Here is an 18,618-nt window from a genome sequence, read left to right as displayed (position 1 = left end):
AGCTGGTGCAGTTTCCAAACCAATATGCCAGCCAGGATGACTGTGTGAATAATTAAGCACAATTTTCTCCTTGGATGCTTATATGATTTTAAATGTTACCAGCTCCAATTCTGCCTCAGCTGTCGTGAGACCACTTCCTCCTGGCTGTCTTTTAAGGGTATGTCCCTAGGCTAGAATATGGCAGCATCAGAGAGTTCCAGGTTGAACATATTTTACTTAATTTTAGGAACAAAGGAGGAGACTCCCTATCCCGACCTTTCAACATAAGGTGTTTTCTGGCTCTTGAGAAGTGGACCACAGTTATTGGGCACTCTTTCAATAGCTAGTGAATGGTTAGGGTTGATAAGATCATCTGGGCATAGTCCAGCTAAGGATATATGAGGCTTAGGTAGTATAGGCCTGTTTAAGGCAGGTGTGGACATTTACCCCTGTCCCATGGGTCACAGATATCTATTTCCAACTCATATCCTCCTGTGTTAAAATGATGAGGACAGCAATCATCCTAACCACCACCACTACCTCATCACCATCATCACCATCACCACCATCACCATCACCATTATAGTAATCACACACCTTCATCTCTAGAACCATAGGAATCATTATCACTATACTACCCTCATCATCATCACCAACCTTTATCAACATCATCATCATCAACAACACTTTCTTTACCATCAGCATCACCACTAACATAACCTCCAAAATCATCACCAGATTCATCATTACCTTCATCACTCCTACCACAAATACCACCACCATCACCATCACTAACACTAACACTACCATTGCCATTATCATCAGTTATATCATCATCACCATAGCTACCATGACTACTATCAGGATTATCACACTCATACTCGAGCATCTATGATCTATAGATCTTTCATTTAAATATTTTAGACATCAAATCTCTGAAAAATTATTATGAAAGAACTATGATTGGCTCAGTGAGCTTTCTGTGGGGCATGCTGAGAAGATTGCCTTTGAACACACATGGAGACAGCCTGTGGCAAGCCACTAGCACTAAGCATCACCTTGAGACACCCATCAATGGAATTAGGCATCATGAGTATTCTGGCCTTAGTGGAATCATGAGTAGCAATGCCTGGCTGGTAAGAGCCAGAGATGTCCTCTAAACACTGTGGCAAGCAGCCAGAGGAAAGGGCACAGAAATCATGAATGCTGAGATGAGAGGAAGACATACAGGTGAATGGAAATAGTAGGACGGTGGGCAAAGGGAACAGGAAGACAGTTGTCTGCAGTGGGAGAAGTGGGAAGAGAAGCCCCAGGTACATGGGACAACAGAAGGAAGTAGAGCCATGTCCAGGGACTGCAACAAAGAACAGGTAGTGAAAAAAGAAGAGAAAAGATAGTGTCTCTGCAGGTTTTCAGAGCCACTCAGAAGCTACCCAGGAAGGGGTTAGTACACAGAGAGATTCTACGGGACTGTTTGTGGTTCCAAGTGGTTCCAAAATGACCACCCAAGGGTGGAAACAACCAGAAGACATGCAATTTCTGGTATGATATGGTCTGATATGGATATGGTTTCAATTTGTCTCCAGGGGTTAATCTATTGGAATTAAATCTTCATCATGAGACACTGAGAAGGAACTTGATCCAGCTGTGGGACCTAGAGATCCAACTGTTAGGAGGTGGTTATCGTCAGACAAGGTTATTTGAGTCAGGGCTCATCATTGAATCTTGTGGTTTTGACAGCAAAAAGTCATTGCCAGATATGTGTTCTTGAAAGTCCAGGAATGTGAGCCAAAAGAACCCGTTTTCTTTATATGCTGCCCAATTTCAGGTATTTCATTATAATCACAGAAAAAGACTAGTAGAGTATCTTTCAAAAATATGAATATTCAGTTTCAGTTTAGGTAGTAGCAGGTTTCCATCTATACAAGGCAGAGGTGTGTTGATAAGTAGTTAACCCATTGGATTCCCAGAGAAACAAGGCCTTCATGTATAGAATGAGTGGGTGCCATGTGCTGTAGGTTTTGGAAGAAACAGTGACAGTGATCACACCTAGGATTTTATGTCTATTAGGCATGTACTCTCCCATTCACCCACATCCTCAGCTCCAGGTTTTTGGTAGAAATACTTCCTTCCTAGGCCCTGTCAAGTCATGCAGAAATTAGGATACCAACTCACCAAGCCAAGGCGGAATGAGGCTGATGCAAGAGAGCTTTCAGGTCACACTTGGGCCTTGTTCCCAGACCTTCACTGACTCCCACTGAGAATCTAAAGGGAAAGTGCACTGTGCTTTGGGGAAGCCCCACTAAGGGACAGCTGGGGCAGGTGTCAGTGTTTATGGAGAAGCCTTTGGCAGATAAGAGAGCCCAAAGGACTGACTACTACAGAACGGGCAAGTGAAGGGCCTCTGAGGGTCCTGTGATGGCTCATGGCTCCCAGTGGCTGCTGAAGCCTAAGGGTATGGTGTTGTGAAATAGCCACTGGCAGAGGGTTGACCACTCCCCAGCTCTGCAGTTGCTTCGGTTCTCTGCTCAAAGCTCCACAGTTAGCCTCCAGTGACAGGGACAGCATGTTGGATGAGAAGGGCGACAGCTGGAGGTTATGTAGACAGAAGCAGGCTCATACTCCGGTGAAGGGGATAGAGCTGCCTTGGCCAGTCCTTCCCATGTGGTTGCTCTGCCTGATGTTCCACCCCCACCCTTGTTCTGCCAACCCTTCCTCCATCCCGTATCCTTGCCAAAAAAGAAAAAAAGAAAAGTTCAGCCCAGGTGAGTATTGTTCATATTTACAATTACACAGATCTACAGGGACCAGATCATAAACTTTCTCATAGCTGTAATAGCTGTAGACTCCCTTTCATTCTCTCCCCCACTTCTTTATTTCTTTACTTTCTACTTCCTATTTCCTCCTGTTCCTCTCCTCTCCCCTCCCTTCTTCTCTCTTCTCCTCTTTTCTCCTCCTCCTCCTTTTTTTTCTTTCTTTGTTTATTTTATTTTATTTTTATTTTTTTAGAAATAGTGCTACCTGTGTAATGCCCTAGAAATAAGCCAAAAGGGAGGAAATTTCAGCTGTGTTTGCCTGTTTTGTATGCGGACACAGACCTGGAATCCACCCTCTGTCTTTTCTCCTGGTTTCCTCTCTTTGTCCATGGGCCCCTAACCCTAACTCACAACCTCTCCAGCCAGCCTTTAGGGATTGGTTTTAAGATGGCATATTTCAGAGTCTTACTCTAAAGTGTGGATATTGAGATCCATTCTAGAACACTGAAGTCCTCACACCCGTCTCAAGTACTCATTTGGTTTAGAATTGGGTACCACCACTCACTTCAGTGACACTGTAGTCTTACACATAAATGAGTGGTTTGGGCTGAGAGTTTGGGGCAACTTGCTTATAGGCTTCTATAACAGATATAAGAGCTGAAACTGAAGCCCTGTTTTTACAGCAGTGTGCATGTTTTCAAGCAGCTGGGATCCACCTCCTTGACTGGTCCTTTATGCCCCTCTTTGAAGCAGGTAGAACAAATAATATCTGTTCCTGCTTTACACACAGAGCAGGAGACTCTCCTAGTTAGAAATGGACATGCTTTGAGGGGTCATGGAGGGAAACTTGGAGGGAAAGGATGGAGAGAGGGGAATGGAATGGCAAGTAGGAGGAGGAAATGTTGCTGAGGAAGAAGGAAAACAACAGGCTATCAACTTCCACAGGGCCAGACTATGAAGACTGCAAGGCTCCCATCCCCTCCTAGTCCATACCTGGACAGCCACCACTGACAAGACCTCCACAGAGATTCGGTTAAACTCATCAAAACAGCCCCAGGCACCAGTCTGAGCCAGGCCTTTGTAGATGTTGCCACAAGACTGCAAAGAAACAGATAAAAGATTAAATGATGACAACATCTTAGAACCTTGTCCACAGTGATTTTCCAGCCTCTTTAATTATAGACACATCAGTCCCCTGAAACAAGCATTGTAATTTCAAGAACAATTAGGTTTTCGAAGGTGATGGGTAACAATACAAGTCATGGTATCAAACAAGCTTTCCACGATGCTGCAGTGAGAAACCCCTTTAAGATGTCATCAGGGTTTCTTCTGAAGCATTCTGGAACATTCAAAGTCCCAGGAAATGAATAAAAGATAGATTTTCTTACACCACACAGACAAATAGACCTGTTTGGGCTTTGGCACAACCTAATGGGAATCCAGTGCCTGTATATTCAACCCAGGCCCAGCTGCACTCAGGTTTCCCAGCTGATGTGGAGCTGGGAATGTCAGCAACTGACAACAGTTAGAGGCAACGATGGGGAAATCTTGTCAAATGAGAGCAGGAAATGAATTTCAAAGGGAAGATTGTATTTCTATCCTAAAATGAAAAGAAACTCTGGCATTAAAGAGGGGCTAGTGAGCAATGTGCCAGTGGTAAGGGAGCGGGTACAGGAGGCCATTGGCTACAGGATGCCTCTAAAATGCCAGGGATAAGCAGTCATGGAAGTCCTGACATCTATCAAGAGATGGTCCCTGCAAGGACTTGAGGGAAGGTGTTGGCAATAAGGTATACAAGTCAAATAGAATTGCTACAGAAGTACTGGTTCCCGTGAAGACTGCAGACTGCACTGTCACTGAGTCACAGAGCCCAGAAAGAAATGGGCCAGAGTACTCCAGTGTGATCAGTGAAGATGAGATGGCAGAACAGCAGCACATTCCAAGATGTGCTTTGTAGAATGCCAGATGTTCCTTGAGAGAAGGATTTTTGTTGTCAGGAAAGTTGGGAAAACACTACATCCCATAATCCACTTTTGCCAAGTTCTAAACATATACTATAGGCTGTGAGGATAGATCAGTAGGAGAGCATGCATTTGTCTAATCTATAAAAGAATATATATATGTATATATACATATATATGTATGTATATATATCCCTCTCACCTTCTTTCTCCTTCTACACAAACATGCACACACAAACATACATACCCATACACATATGCATGTACACACTTTAAATTTCTGAAACAAGATTAATTTGATACATGGCTGCAATTCCTTTTTCCTCATATAACCTGTGATCTTCTCAGAATATATTCCAACAAAATGGGAGTAGTGAGAAAGCAAAAGGAGGCAGACAGACAGAAGCCTGAACAACTAGTTCCCAGAAGAAACAGCTTCAGTATCCACTCTGCAGTGCATACTCGTGTCTGTGTGCTGAGGAGAGGGGAAGGCTGTCCAGGAGGATAAAAGATTATGGAAGAAAAACGAGCAAAATAATGATGTGCCTGGAGAAAAGTAAAGGTGCCATTTGGGATGAAAAATTGATTACTAAGGAAAGTCTTAGTAACAGAAAGCCTTGAATTTATTACAAGGAGTCTTTAGAGGTTTGCATGAGAGACGATGATTAAGGCAACATTTTTTCAGAATCAGTCAGACAGTTACCTAGGCAAGGTTAGATGTAGGACAGAGTTTAAGGAGATAGGGAAAATATACCACAAGTCATATTAAACCCAAGAACTCTCAAACTCAGATGGAAAAGGCAAACATAAGAGAACCAAAAAGATCAGCAGTTGCCAGATGTTTTGAGGGAAGGGGTAGGAGGTAGGGGAGAGAATGAGACCCAGGTAGAGCAGAGGTAGAAAAACTACTTACTGCACATGGTACTGTGACATTGGGTAGATGACATTACACACTTCCCTGAACCTATAGAACTGTATGTTCAATTGTTCTTCCAAACCGTGAATCCCAACATAGTCTTAGACTTCACTTTAGAGCAGTGTATTGACCCTGTTTGTTCTACATTAACCTGTTGTCTTAGTTAGGATTATTGTAGGTGTGATGAAACACTGATCAAGAAGCAAGCTGGAGAGGAAAGGGGTTATTTGGCTTACACTTCCACAGCCTTGTTTATCATTGAAAAAAGTCAGGACAGGAACTTAAGCAGGGCAGGATACTGGAGGCAGGAGCTGATGCAGAGGCCATGAGAAATACTGCTTACTGGCTTGCTCAGCCTGCTTTCTTATAGTACCCAGGATCACCGACTGAGGCACCATGCACAATGAGCTGGGCCCTTCCACAACAGTCACTAATTGAGAAAATGTCCAATGAGTTTGCCTACAATCCGATCTTATGGAGGCATATTCTCAATTGAGTCTTCATCCTCTCCAGTGACTTTCGCTGTGCCAGGTTGACTTAAAACTACCCAAAGCACCTATGATTTAATTTAATATAATTTATAGGGGCATGTGTGGGGAAGGGAGAGTACATGGGAGTGCTGTGTACCAGTTGTAATCCAAATTCAAAAATGCTCTACAAAGAAAACTACTAATAAAATAAAGCAAAAACGTATTGTTCTTCTCATCTATTTATCTAACAAATACTAATTGAGAAGGTACTGTCTGCTAGATAATGCTTTGGGACATGAGGAATCAACAGTTCACAGGATAGAAAAGCAAGGCCTTTCTGGGGCTGACATTCTTGTGAGAAAAAAAGACAATGAACAAGAACACACACATCAAATGGGGAGAGTCAAACTGTAGTCAGAATGAGAATGGCATGGCAGCCTTAGAGATAGTACTTAGAGATCTCTCCAGGAGAAGGAGGGGATGTCAGGCATTGAGCATTATTCTCCCTATAGGTTGAGACTGTTACCTATCAGCTATGTATTTATGTGTGTATCTATGCACCTATGTATGTATGTATGTATCTATGCATGTATGTATGTGTGTATGCATGGATTATCTATCTATCTATCTATCTATCTATCTATCTATCTATCTATCTATCTACCTATCTATATATGCATGCACTTATCTATCTACACATGTATGTATATATGTATGTATGTATTATCTATCTATCTATCTATCTATCTATCTATCTATCTATCTATCTATCCATCTATTTATCCTTCTATCCACACACCCATCTTTTGTATTTATGTAAGTATGTTAAGTATGTATGTATGTATGTATGTATATCTGTATTCAGGTAGGTGTATAACTGTATATATCAACCTGAAAAACACCATGGACCCTAAGTTAGAAATTCAGGAACCAAATCATATGCCTAACATAGTGGTTTGAAAGCTTTTAAAGTTTTATCCCTTTTATGAACTATAGACAGCACATAAAGTCTTAAAGGGATTTCCATAGTGTTCTAATCTCATTATTCCCTGAGGACCAGCAGCAGAAACCATGTTATACCACTTGCTCACTGTACACATCTCTTGGTGTCATTGGTAAGTAGAAGCATCACCTGGCCATGAGGCAACTCTCTTGGCCTGGAATCAGGACAGGTCACAGCAAAAGGATGAAAGTGGAGGATGGTGAGGGGGCAATCCGTGGTGATGACTGATTTGCACTGGGGAACTGAGGGTACAAACAGGCAGGGTGATTGAAGTTTCCATCTGAGTGATGAGGTGAGAAACAGGATAGGGAAAAGTGGCAAGCTCCTTCCAAGGTGGGGAAGACCCACTGTACCAGAAACCGTGTGTGTAATTGGAGCCAGGACTAGAATATGGGTGAAGACAGATGTGGAGTCATCAGAAGTTAAAATGGAAATTCTGCAAAAGGACTAGCATATGGGATGGGGAGAGCAGGAGAGGTGGAAAAATGGCACTGGGGAAGCAGAGGGAGTCAGAAGTCTCAAGACACAGTTATGACTCTTATAGGAGGCTGGCTCTCCCATGGTTCAGAAATCATTCTAAATATTCTTGTCCTCAAAGACATTGGGTGATTCTGTAGTGGCTTCTGTATTAAGATCAAAGGGAAATTACTGCTGCTGTAATATGAGGTGTACATGCCATTCTGAAATAAATGGCCATGCAAGGTTACTTCTGCCTGCAAATAGGACCATTATATCATCAGAAAGAGCTCCTCTTAACAAGTCCTAGGAGCAGAACGAGAGTACCAGTGTAGGACAGGTGGTTGTGCTGAGCCATTTCTGACTCTGGGTGAGACCATCATTGTCCCAGAGCTAGGCTTTTGCTAACCATGGTAAAGTCTGACTACAATTATTCCAGGACACTGCATCATTGAAACACTGCCTGACAGTCCATGTGCAGACCTTGCACATAAGAGCAACTCTTAAATGACTCTGTGCAAAGTTTCTCTTGGCTGTTTTACCCATTTCAGCTCTGCTACAGTGTTCTAATAAGCTCTATGATTTGATTCTGATATTGATGAATTCATTTATAGCTCATATGTCACCAACCTGTCATATTTCATCCCTGGGAAGACCAATAGGTCTTATCAGTGTTAATTGGCAGTGTCTTGAGACTCTGGCTAGCTTTACAAGTATTCCATTTTCCCTCTCTCCACATTTCCATACTGTTCTAGGACCATCCAGGCCCTGCACTTATGTTCCTGGAGTTGGCTGGGCTGGTGTCCTGATGGAATTCCTGGGACAGAAGTACAGGAGGACACCACCTATAGCTCTAGCCCTCCCTTCTAATGCCTTCATCAACCCTTCACAATGATTCCTAGCTCATCATTTGGCTTTGCTTCCCTTAAGCTTCTCATTATTTCTTTCTCCTTTCACTGTCTTGGTGTTCAGGTTCTCTTTCTTCCTACACTTGATCTTAGCCAAAAGCCTGAGAAGTGATTCTCTCTCTTCCTGTCTGAAGAACTGCAACTTTCTCTCCAATATCCTCTCCACCTGTCTCTGCTCATATGGATCCCCACAATGGTTTCCTGGCATGCTTCTCCTTTCCTGCTATTCTAAAGCCTACAGATTTTTCAGTAGCCCACTGCTTGAAGGGCCTATGGTCCTTGACATCCATACTCCATCCCCATGACCCTCTTTATATCCCCCAATGATCTGTAAGACTGCTCGGCTACTACACTATCCTTAGTTCTAGTCTCTACTCTGGAGCAATGTAAGCAGGATCTATTATTGTTAGAATCTTAACAGACATCAAAATGCATGACAGCTATACCTACCTCTCATTCCTTTCTCTCATCACTGCAGCCAGTCTAGGAGAGAAGCTCAGGAGTGAAGCAGATGAGGGCTGGGGTAGGAATGTTGTCTGCTTACAACTATATCCTGGCTTTAAAGCTAGGCTTTAGACCATGCTATATTAACGTGTTACATCCCAGGACTCAAACAGCCTTGGGTCTCACGAGGTCCTCAATGTATTTCCTCACCAGCAACCACTGTGTCTGTCCTCTTGTTCTGGAATATTCTGAGGCCTAGAGTTTATAGGTTACTCATTCGTGCCCAGGATTGTGACATTTCAGAAAAAAAAAAATTAGTCTTATTATCAATTAGTCCATAAATGTCTTGTTCCTCCAGATAGACTGGGCTATATTCAACCTATGCATATATCTATCATCTTTCAATTACTGATCTGCATGTTCTACCTATCTATTCATCTTATCCAAAGCCCCCCCCCAGGGCCCTCCCATGTTCCTTCTGTGTCCTCACTGAAAATCATAGTTCCTTGCCCCACTCTTGACTCAGCTGGCTGCGGATTTTTCCAGCAGACTTGAGTTTAAACAGGAGTTTTAGTATTCTTAGACACTGGTAAACACATTTAGGTTATTCCTCAAACCTGAAGAAACTGGCCCCAGTCATGAGGAAAATTTCTTAAACATCATAAGAGCCACATCTACTGACTTATGGCTGAGGAGATTCCTAGACAGAATATCTCAGCCTGTCACAGTTCATCTTCAGAGATAAGTCTCAGTACCCTACACATTCCTCTACTAAGTTTTTGCATGGATCTCCCTGGTATCTAGTCTTTCTGCCCTTCCTTTTCTTCCTTTCACTGATCACCCGACCTCCTATTCTGCTGGAGATTAAACCCAGAGGCTTATGGATTTCTGCATGCTAAGTAAGCATTCTCTCACTAAGTGACACTCTAGTCTTTTATCCTTCTTTGGAATCTTAACCAGCCCTATCTTCGGGTGGCCAAGGACACTCCCTGGTGGAAACTCCCTTGTGGCTACTTTTGGAGCATCTCCAGCTGCAGTTCTGCAAGATGAAATCTCATTTGTTTTGGTCTCTTCCCAAATGTCCCACATATTCTCAGCAATGACAGTAACCAATAAACCAACTTACTTTGTTTCTGGAGCATTCTATGATAAAATTTAGTTTCCAAACAGCTGGACAGTAAAGGAGAAAGGCTTGCAGAAGCAGTTTAGCAAAGCTATCTGATTACAATGATGTTTGATGCATAGGAAATGAACACCTTCATTTTGGGCTATCATTAGTCTTCTATTGATACTGCCCCAGTTCATGTCTGGTCTGGACTCAAAGATTGAAAATTAAGGGACAGCCCAGGTGAGCCAAGGACAAACTTTCTTCTACCCTGTACTTTTAGAGCAACCAGTGGGTTTAGGGACAATTGAATTTGAAATAATTGTGATAAATGGCCTCTATGATCCCTGGCCCTGGAGTCAACTCCTCTCTTTCTGTTTGCTGTGCTTGATTTGACTTTGAAGAAATCTGCTGATTTTCCAGCATGAAAACACACGCCTTCTACGTTCCAATGAGTGTATCTTCCACAATGCTTCCCTTGGGAGATTTACTTATATCAGCAATCCTGCCAATAATTAACTATAGAAGAATCTAGAAGCTCAAAATAATCCTTAAGGCTGAGCTTATTTCTTTAAAGGGGAAAAGAAAAACTTCTTCCAGCCTTGAAAAGAAACATTATCTTAATGTATTCATCAATAAAAACAGCTGTGCTCAGATTTAGAGGCAGTGGCTCAGGGAAGGATCGGATGCAGGTCTGGATGCCCCTTCTGTTTGTTTGCTATGAGAAAACATGGCTTTCCAGGACTCTGTAACTTGTACACAGAAGGGGTATATACTAAAGTTAACCATGCCAGTTCCAGAAAATGAGTGTTGCCTAAAGAATCATGGTTCAGTAACTGCAGTCTCTAAAATTATTTCTATATTAAATGTATTTTCAAACATGAAATCTTATGTGATGTATTTCACATAACTATTTTCTACTCTGAAACTTTCACATTATCTGTTTATTCTCTTTACAAGATAAACATAAGACATCTTATTAAAACATATAGTATGAGAAAACCCCTGTCTAGAGGCAGTGGGGCAAGCTGTTATTATGTATCTTTAAAATGAGTTTTTATTCATTTGCGAGTAGAATGTCTATATTTGAAAGTGACCTCATGGGCCTTTTGTTTCTCTGGCTTTTCTCCAGGACACAAACTAGAACACATTAGTTGTTTGAAGGAAATGAAGTACATAGTCTTTGTACTGCCTTTGGCAGGCTTCTCTTGCAGAGTAGTGGCTGATCTCTTCTGTTTACAGGATTCTCATCTGCCTTTGAATGATATCCTAGGAGAATGCCCCTCTTTACAGAGGAGCTCAAATAAAACCATCACCTGGAGACAGGTGTTTTCATCACAGCTACTCATAAGTCTTTCTGCCCTTCCACCTGACAGTAAATTTAGGACTTTGGGGTGTTGCTTGGTATCATCATTTTACAGACAACAAGAGAAAGGCCACCTTGTCAAATAATCCATTTGTTCACAAAGTTCATTAGTGGAGTCAGAATGTATTGAGAGCTGTGCCTCTTGATTACATAAGAGGTTGATAGGAGGCCAATAAGGGTTAAAGCAACCTTAAATCTACTATGAAAGAGTCAGGAGAAATCTGTCTGGACTCTGTATCTCATGGGAAAGTAGGGCCAACAAAGTATGGATAAACCATGCACCTGATCTGATCTGCCACCCAAGTCCCAGTCTCTCCATAAGATGAGCAAGCTCATACCTTGTAGTCCATCTGCTCAGAACAGTTAAATACATAGACCATGATGCCGAGTGCTCTGCCCAGGTCCTTGGTTGTCTCTGTCTTGCCTGTGCCTGCAGGTCCTGCTGGAGCCCCACTCATGGTCAAGTGTAGAGACTGAGTGAGAGTGATGTAGCACCTGCAAACATAGGAGGGAGAGTTCTTTTAATTGTGCCATTGATTGCCCTGCTGGGTATCAGAGAGATGGAAGTTCAAGGAGAGGTGGGCCTGACTTACCATCTATAAGAGAAAAGAAAACCCAGAACATCTTCCCTGTCTGCTCCCCACAGAGTCTGAACTTCCCAGAGAACAACCCGATGTCTACTGCCTCCTGTTTGTGCACTGTGTAAAGATTATCTTTGTGTTATTCAAAATTCTAGCTTCTCTGCTAGTTTCTCTCATGTCTTATTGAAATCCAGATATGGCATTGTAATGCTTATTCCAAATATCTCCTGTTTCAAGTTTGTGTAAGCACTGTGTACCATTCTCTGCCTTTTCAATAAAAGCTGATCGGCCAGTGACTAGGCAGAAAAGAGAATTGGGTGGGACTTCTGTCAAACAGGGTGGAGGGAGAGAGAAAAGAGTAAGGGGGAGTCAGCTACTAGGAGGGCAAGAAAATTCAACCGAAGCCCAGAGAGGCAGACCAATACTAAAATGTAAGTATCTTGGGAACGTTGGCTGGGAGGTAGTCAGATTATCTTAGAGGATTAAAATAGATCAATGACTGCCCAGGTACTGTGCAGTAAAGCTTGATTAAATAAACTAGCCTCAGTCTTATTCATTTGGGACCTATCAGGGGTTAGAGAAAAACTACTATGTACCTTTTAAAATTACCATTACAACCTTCCTGTAGGGCATTGTGGCCCCTTGCTGGCCCATCTTAACCTTGACCACATCTTCTGTTCTAGCTGCATTCATTTCTCAACACTTTGATGCTCTCTCCAAAAGCACACCAAGCTTTGTAGAGCAGCACTTGCTTTCCAGGTGCTCTGAGACTATGTTAGCCTTCTTTCTCCTCCCCAGCCAAGCAACCTATTTGAGCCTACCTAGATGATGATTTACCATTCCTGTCTGTCTAGGCAATGGCTAGGAACTCCTGGCTAGGGATAGACATTAGTCCATACATTAAATATTCTCAGCCCCAGCAGGACTGTCATGAGTGAGAAGAAGCTGCTTAGCTGAGCTCCTGTTCCACTTTGTCCACTCTAATGCCCACCATGTAGATCACACAGATTTCTCGCATCTGTGTTGGTAAGAGTTAGGAAGCACAACTTTCTTGGTCAATGTTTTACCTTCAGAACCCGGCACAGCTCTAGGCACATCTAAGCCTCCAGTGACTCTTTAGGAAGAACATGAATGACTCCACCAGTAAACTGATAATCATTCAATGTAGTGTTACTATCTTCACCAATGACAATCGGGTAAAATCAGAGTTAAGATTAATAATATGGTTGGAGCTGAGGAGATGGCTCAGTGGGTAAAGTGCTTATGCTGCTCAAGTAAGAGGACCCAAGTACAGATCCTCAGCTCCCATGTGAAATACATGCTTGGATTCCCAGGACTGGGTAGTATATGCATGTACATGTGTGTATTGGGTATAGAGGTGGAGACATAGGATCCTTCCTACTCACTGGACAGCCAGTGTGGCTGAAATGATGTGCTTCAGGTTCATTCAGTAAGAGAGACCTTGTCACAAAAATAAGGGGACAATGTTTACCCAATGACATATGGACCCAAATACACACACACACACACACACACACACACACACAAATACACACATACCCAACATACTACACATTCACACACTATACATTTATACACAACACCACACACACAAATACACACACCCAACATGCTGCACATACACACATTCCCACTTCACACACTATACATGTATGTATACACAATAGTACATACACATACCACACTCCACCTACACACCCACTAATCACACAATTATTTAAGGTATTCCAAGTATTTATAGTTTTCACGGTTCCATTTTTGTTGTGCTCATTGGATAAAAAGCCCAGAAAAGATGCATTACCTAGGATGTTTATAACACAGAATATGGCCATAATGAATGATGGCAAGGATTCAAGAGAAAGGGGAGATTCATATATTGCTGGTAGGAATGTTACATGGTGCAGTCACTTTGAAAGACAGGCTAAACGTTTCTTCAAAGGAAGGGCTTTTCATATAATTCAGAAATTCCCTTCCTTGTAGTTTCCCCACTCATTTATAGAACTCAATCATGGTCACAATATTCATATCAATAAAACTAAGTGAAACCCAAATGCCCATCCACAGTGGATAGATAAATGAAATGCAATATCCATGCATCAGAACACTCCTGGCAGGAGGAAGGAAAGGGAGGTGCAAACATAGCACAAAACAGATGAATCTTCATTGCCATGCTCCACAAGTGGAAGAAGACAGGGAAAAAGATTGCATGAAACATCTAGAAATGAATGATAGAGATAGCCACCAAATCAGTGGCTGCCAGGGAAGGGGCTGGGGTGGGAGCAGGGATTTACCACAATACCATAAAAGATATGTTCAATTGAATTGCACCCTTTAAGACACTAAAAATATACCTCAATAAGTCTGTTAAGTCGTACCAAAGGTCTAACTTTTCCATACCTAGTGAATCAATACAGACTCTACTCATGATCTCAGTCCGATGGAAGCAGTATCCAGTATTATCTGCTTGATTTGATATCTGATGCTTCAGGGTGACTGAATTCAGGGTAATTTGAATTAAGAATTGGTTTATTATGTAGAAGATAGACAAAACATTTTTATTGGTCTCACTTCTTATTCTATGACAATTTCATACATGTACATAGTACATTCTATTTTTCTATTTCCTCCCATTCCATCTGTTCTCTCTCTCTCTCTCTCTCTCTCTCTCTCTCTCTCTCTCTCTCTCTCACACACACACACACACACACACACACACACCTGTCCCTTTTCCCTCTAGGTCCCCTTATCACAGTCATAGCTTTTTGTTTTGTGATACACTGGTTTTAACCAGGACTACATTTCTAAACAATTTTAGTAATTAAAAATGATGCTCTGTGTCCACGAGTATAGGGATAGCACAAAATGGATTGGGAAAAAAAAGAGTATAGGGATAGACAAAATGGATTGGGTTAGGGAGGTAAGGAGTGGGTTTTGGAGGAGCTAAAGGGAAGAGTTGGGGTGAATATGATCAAAATATATTGTATGGAATTATTAATAAAATATTAAAAATGATGTGCCAGATATGAAGAAGTTAGTCTTCAGAAAAACAAGTGCAAAGCTGCCCTCCAATACTTGTGAACACAGTGAGCTGGGGGGATGTAGTTAGAGGGCGATCCATGTAAAAGGGCCAGAGGCTTTAACTGGTTCCAACACCTCACCATGAAAGGCAGCATGAAGAGGAGAAAAATGGCATCCACTTCAATCTAGAACAAATTTTCTTTTCCCATTATAATATTTACATTTTAATGCCTCATATTTACCATAAATACAATTCCGCATCTGTTTAGGTTATAAAGTCCTTTCTGTCTAGGGTGCACTTTCTCTTTGCTTATATAATCTAGGAAGTGTCTCTCTCAAAATAGGATGGGAAGAAATGGCACAAACATCCCAACTATCCCTGAGGCAATCTCTCTAGCCTAACGAGCATCATGCCGGTAACTAGACTGGAGTGGTAATGACAGAGGCACATGATTTCTATGTCTCATGTATGAAAAGAAATGTCAGAAGTGACATAGAAAGCCCAAAATACTTGTAACTATTTAGTGCCTAGAATTTCTAAATCTGGGAATTAAATGGGAAAAATGAAAGATAAATATGTAAAAAGTTCCATACTCACAAAAGGAATTAAGATAATTTAAGTCAAGAAAAACAACAATACAAAACAAAACAAGAAAAAAACCCAAACCAATAATACCCAAGCATCAAGTGTTGATAAAATGATACATTAGACTGCATCAAAATTCGAGACATTTGAACTTCAAGAGATGCTATGAAGAAAATGAAAAGATACACCATAGACTAGGATATCATGTCTGGAAGCATGTACATACTATATGCATACAGAGCCTGCAATGACTTTTCACAGCTCTGGAAGAACACAAACAGATGTTAGTGTACTGAAGAAGATACTTGAACAGCACAATGCACATGATAAACGTTGCTTGACATTTTTAAGCAATTGGAAAATGCAAACTACGAGCTGGGTGAGCGAGCCCTCCACACTGACCACCATGGCTGCAACAAGTCAGTCAACAATAACTACCATAGTCAAGGACTCAGAGAAATGGAGACGCTCACTCGAGAGCATCTAAAATAATACACCCATTTTGGAAAACAATTAGGAAGTTTCTCAAAGTCAAGCAGGAAAGAACATAAGACCTAATAGGTCCCCATCCAAGCAAAACCCACATTTACAACCCAGACTTGCATGAAAAATGTTCATATTAGTGTTGTGATAATGTCCACAAGTAGAGACAGTCCAAGTGTCTGCCACGGCCCAAATGCACAGACTATTGTGTGTCCATGGGGTTCCAGCCCTGAGGTCTTTTTTTTTTTGTTTAGGGCTAAGAGATAACTATGCTCCTGCCAGATGGACAGTTTCCAGGTTTGAATAATACTTCCTCTTTCCTTTAAAATTTAATTTGGGCTGCTATTACTTGTAATTAAAAATGTTTTGATGAAACAATATTTTTACTCACTGTTTTCAACAGTGAAAACATTTACCGAAGAACTCAAAGAGGTTAAATAAAAAGCAAAATTAAACAATCTAGTAAAAGATATAAGTAAATATTATCTTTCCTTTTGGATATGAACTTTCTAAACCTAAGAGTAATTTGTAAAGGACCTGCATGGTGACAGTGTAACCCTCAGTGGAAGAAAATCCAATCGCCAATCAACACACTACTCTGAAGGAGCCTGGAAGTAATTAAGGCCCAAACCCAAAGGAGATATAGTGTGACCAGCAAAATGAATTGGGACATTAAAGCAATACATAAAGCTATTTAATGTACCCTGCACTGAACACTTTCAGAAAACAGGGAGAGCAGGGACATTAATTTTCAACAAACAAAACCAACAGGGTACTGGAGGAATAGCTTAGTGGCTAGAGTAACCTGATGTTCTTCCAGGAGATTGGAATTAGGATCGCAGCATGTATGTTACGTCATAGGACTTACAGCCACTTTTAACTCCAGCTCCAAGGGATCTGACACCCACTTCAGGACTCCATGAGCACTCACCCATACATGTTTGTGCGCCTGCACATGCACAGATGATGAAATGCAAGTTTGTACCATTTGTTTATTTTCATCGTTCTCATCTCAGAACAAATGGTAAGAACCTTGGAAGAACATTCAGAGGGGTTCATGAGGCTTTATTGTTGTAATTGAATGCTCCCACACAAGGTTATGTTACATAAACTATGGGACACTTGGAAGCAGACTATGATTGCACCCCTGAAGTATTTTAGAACACCCCAAGAATATACATCTAGTTATTGCATGGATGTCACATGCAGAGATGTGAACAGATGTCTATCCACCCAATGACGCTCTAGTGACAGACCATACACAGTGTTACTAACATTCCACTTGATAGACCAATGTACTTCTTAGGTCTATTTAGAGAGTGGGTGAAGCATTACTTACAGGAGTGCGAGAGAGAGTCTCACCTCAGCATGGATAACAACTTCCAGGAGCTGCATAGATGGAATCTGTCCCCTGGAGTTAAACTTTCACAATTTATAAACTTCATCACCTTAGAGAGCATGTGCAGTTGGGGTCGAACTACAGATATCTGGATCAGAGGTGGAGCAAGGAGGCAGTGCCAGCAGACCGGAGCTCAAGGGTGCCTTGCAAATGGTTAAGCTGCTCTGAGGACAACGGTAAAGGCTGCCGTGTTCAGAGAAGAGCTTTTTACAATATGGTGTTAAGAAAAATGAGAAATCCCCCATGTCTCATAATAGCTCACAATATGATCTCTGTCTGTCTTCAGAACCCACACACAGAAGGAAGTTGGCCAACAGTGATGGGTCACCTCTGGGTGATTTGGCGTCTCTTCTTTAACTACTCCTGTTTCTTTAACAGACACACTGAAGAAAAACTTCCAGGTACTTGCTGGCTCTGTCCTTGTTCAACAAATCACCTTCAAAGACTCTTGCATCAATTATATCTCACTATGTGAAGTTTTTCCAGGGAAATTAAGAGGTGCTCAAAATTGATAAGCAGCTGATTAAAACTACTTAATATAGTACAGGGCAGAAAGGGGCATTTGTGTGTGAAGGGGAGGGAAGAAAATGGGAGGGGAATGAAAGGAGCTCACCCAAGGCTAAGGGACAACCTAGAAGAATTGCTTTTGTTCAGCCTGAGAAAACATTTCCATTTGGTTCCTCAATTTAGTGCTGAACCTAAGTCCCGTGACAGCGACTGAGCCTACTTACATATTCAAGTCCCATGCAGGCAGTAGGAAATTCCAAAGACAGGGGCAGAATCAGTCGGATGTACTGTACTCGGGTGTGCTTTTATGAATGTGCAAAGGTTGTATGGATCAATTGTTCATTTGATTAATTCTTCTGGCAGGAGTGAATTAAATGTCCTGATGCTACACACAAGTAAGGGCTGAATGCTTTCTAAAATGTGACTTCCTATGTGGAGACTAATTTTATTTCTCCTCTACCACCTCCTCCTCCTCCTCCACCACCACCTCCTCCTCCACCACCTCCTTCTCCTTCTCCTCCTTTGTCTCCTCCTCCTCCTCCATCTTTTCCTTTTTTACTGAGTAAAATATTTCTTGAGATAATAATGAAAGTTAATGAGAAAGGGGAGATCATGTAAATATTCAACCACATAGACTGTCAGAAAGTCATCTAATGTGG

The 18,618-nt window shown here is 41.7% G+C and overlaps 1 protein-coding gene across 1 annotated transcript in view; it reads right to left on the bottom strand.

Annotated features, from left to right (window-relative positions):
- The window catches only part of Dnah9 (dynein axonemal heavy chain 9), a 352,309-nt gene that overhangs the window by 225,649 nt on the left and 108,042 nt on the right, over positions 1-18,618 (bottom strand). The window contains exons 27-28 of the mRNA XM_021178488.2: positions 11,703-11,859; positions 3,729-3,833 (exon numbers count right to left, since the gene is read on the bottom strand). Coding sequence (XP_021034147.1) covers positions 3,729-3,833; positions 11,703-11,859 — 262 coding nt within the window. The remainder of the gene's footprint in view (positions 1-3,728; positions 3,834-11,702; positions 11,860-18,618) is intronic.

Source organism: Mus caroli, unplaced genomic scaffold (genome assembly GCF_978045245.1).
Source record: "Mus caroli unplaced genomic scaffold, Mus_caroli_1 scaffold_13, whole genome shotgun sequence".
Classification (NCBI taxonomy): domain Eukaryota; kingdom Metazoa; phylum Chordata; class Mammalia; order Rodentia; family Muridae; genus Mus; species Mus caroli.
The sequence above is the reverse complement of the archived record's forward strand: the minus strand, read 5'-3'. Positions and strand labels throughout refer to the sequence as shown.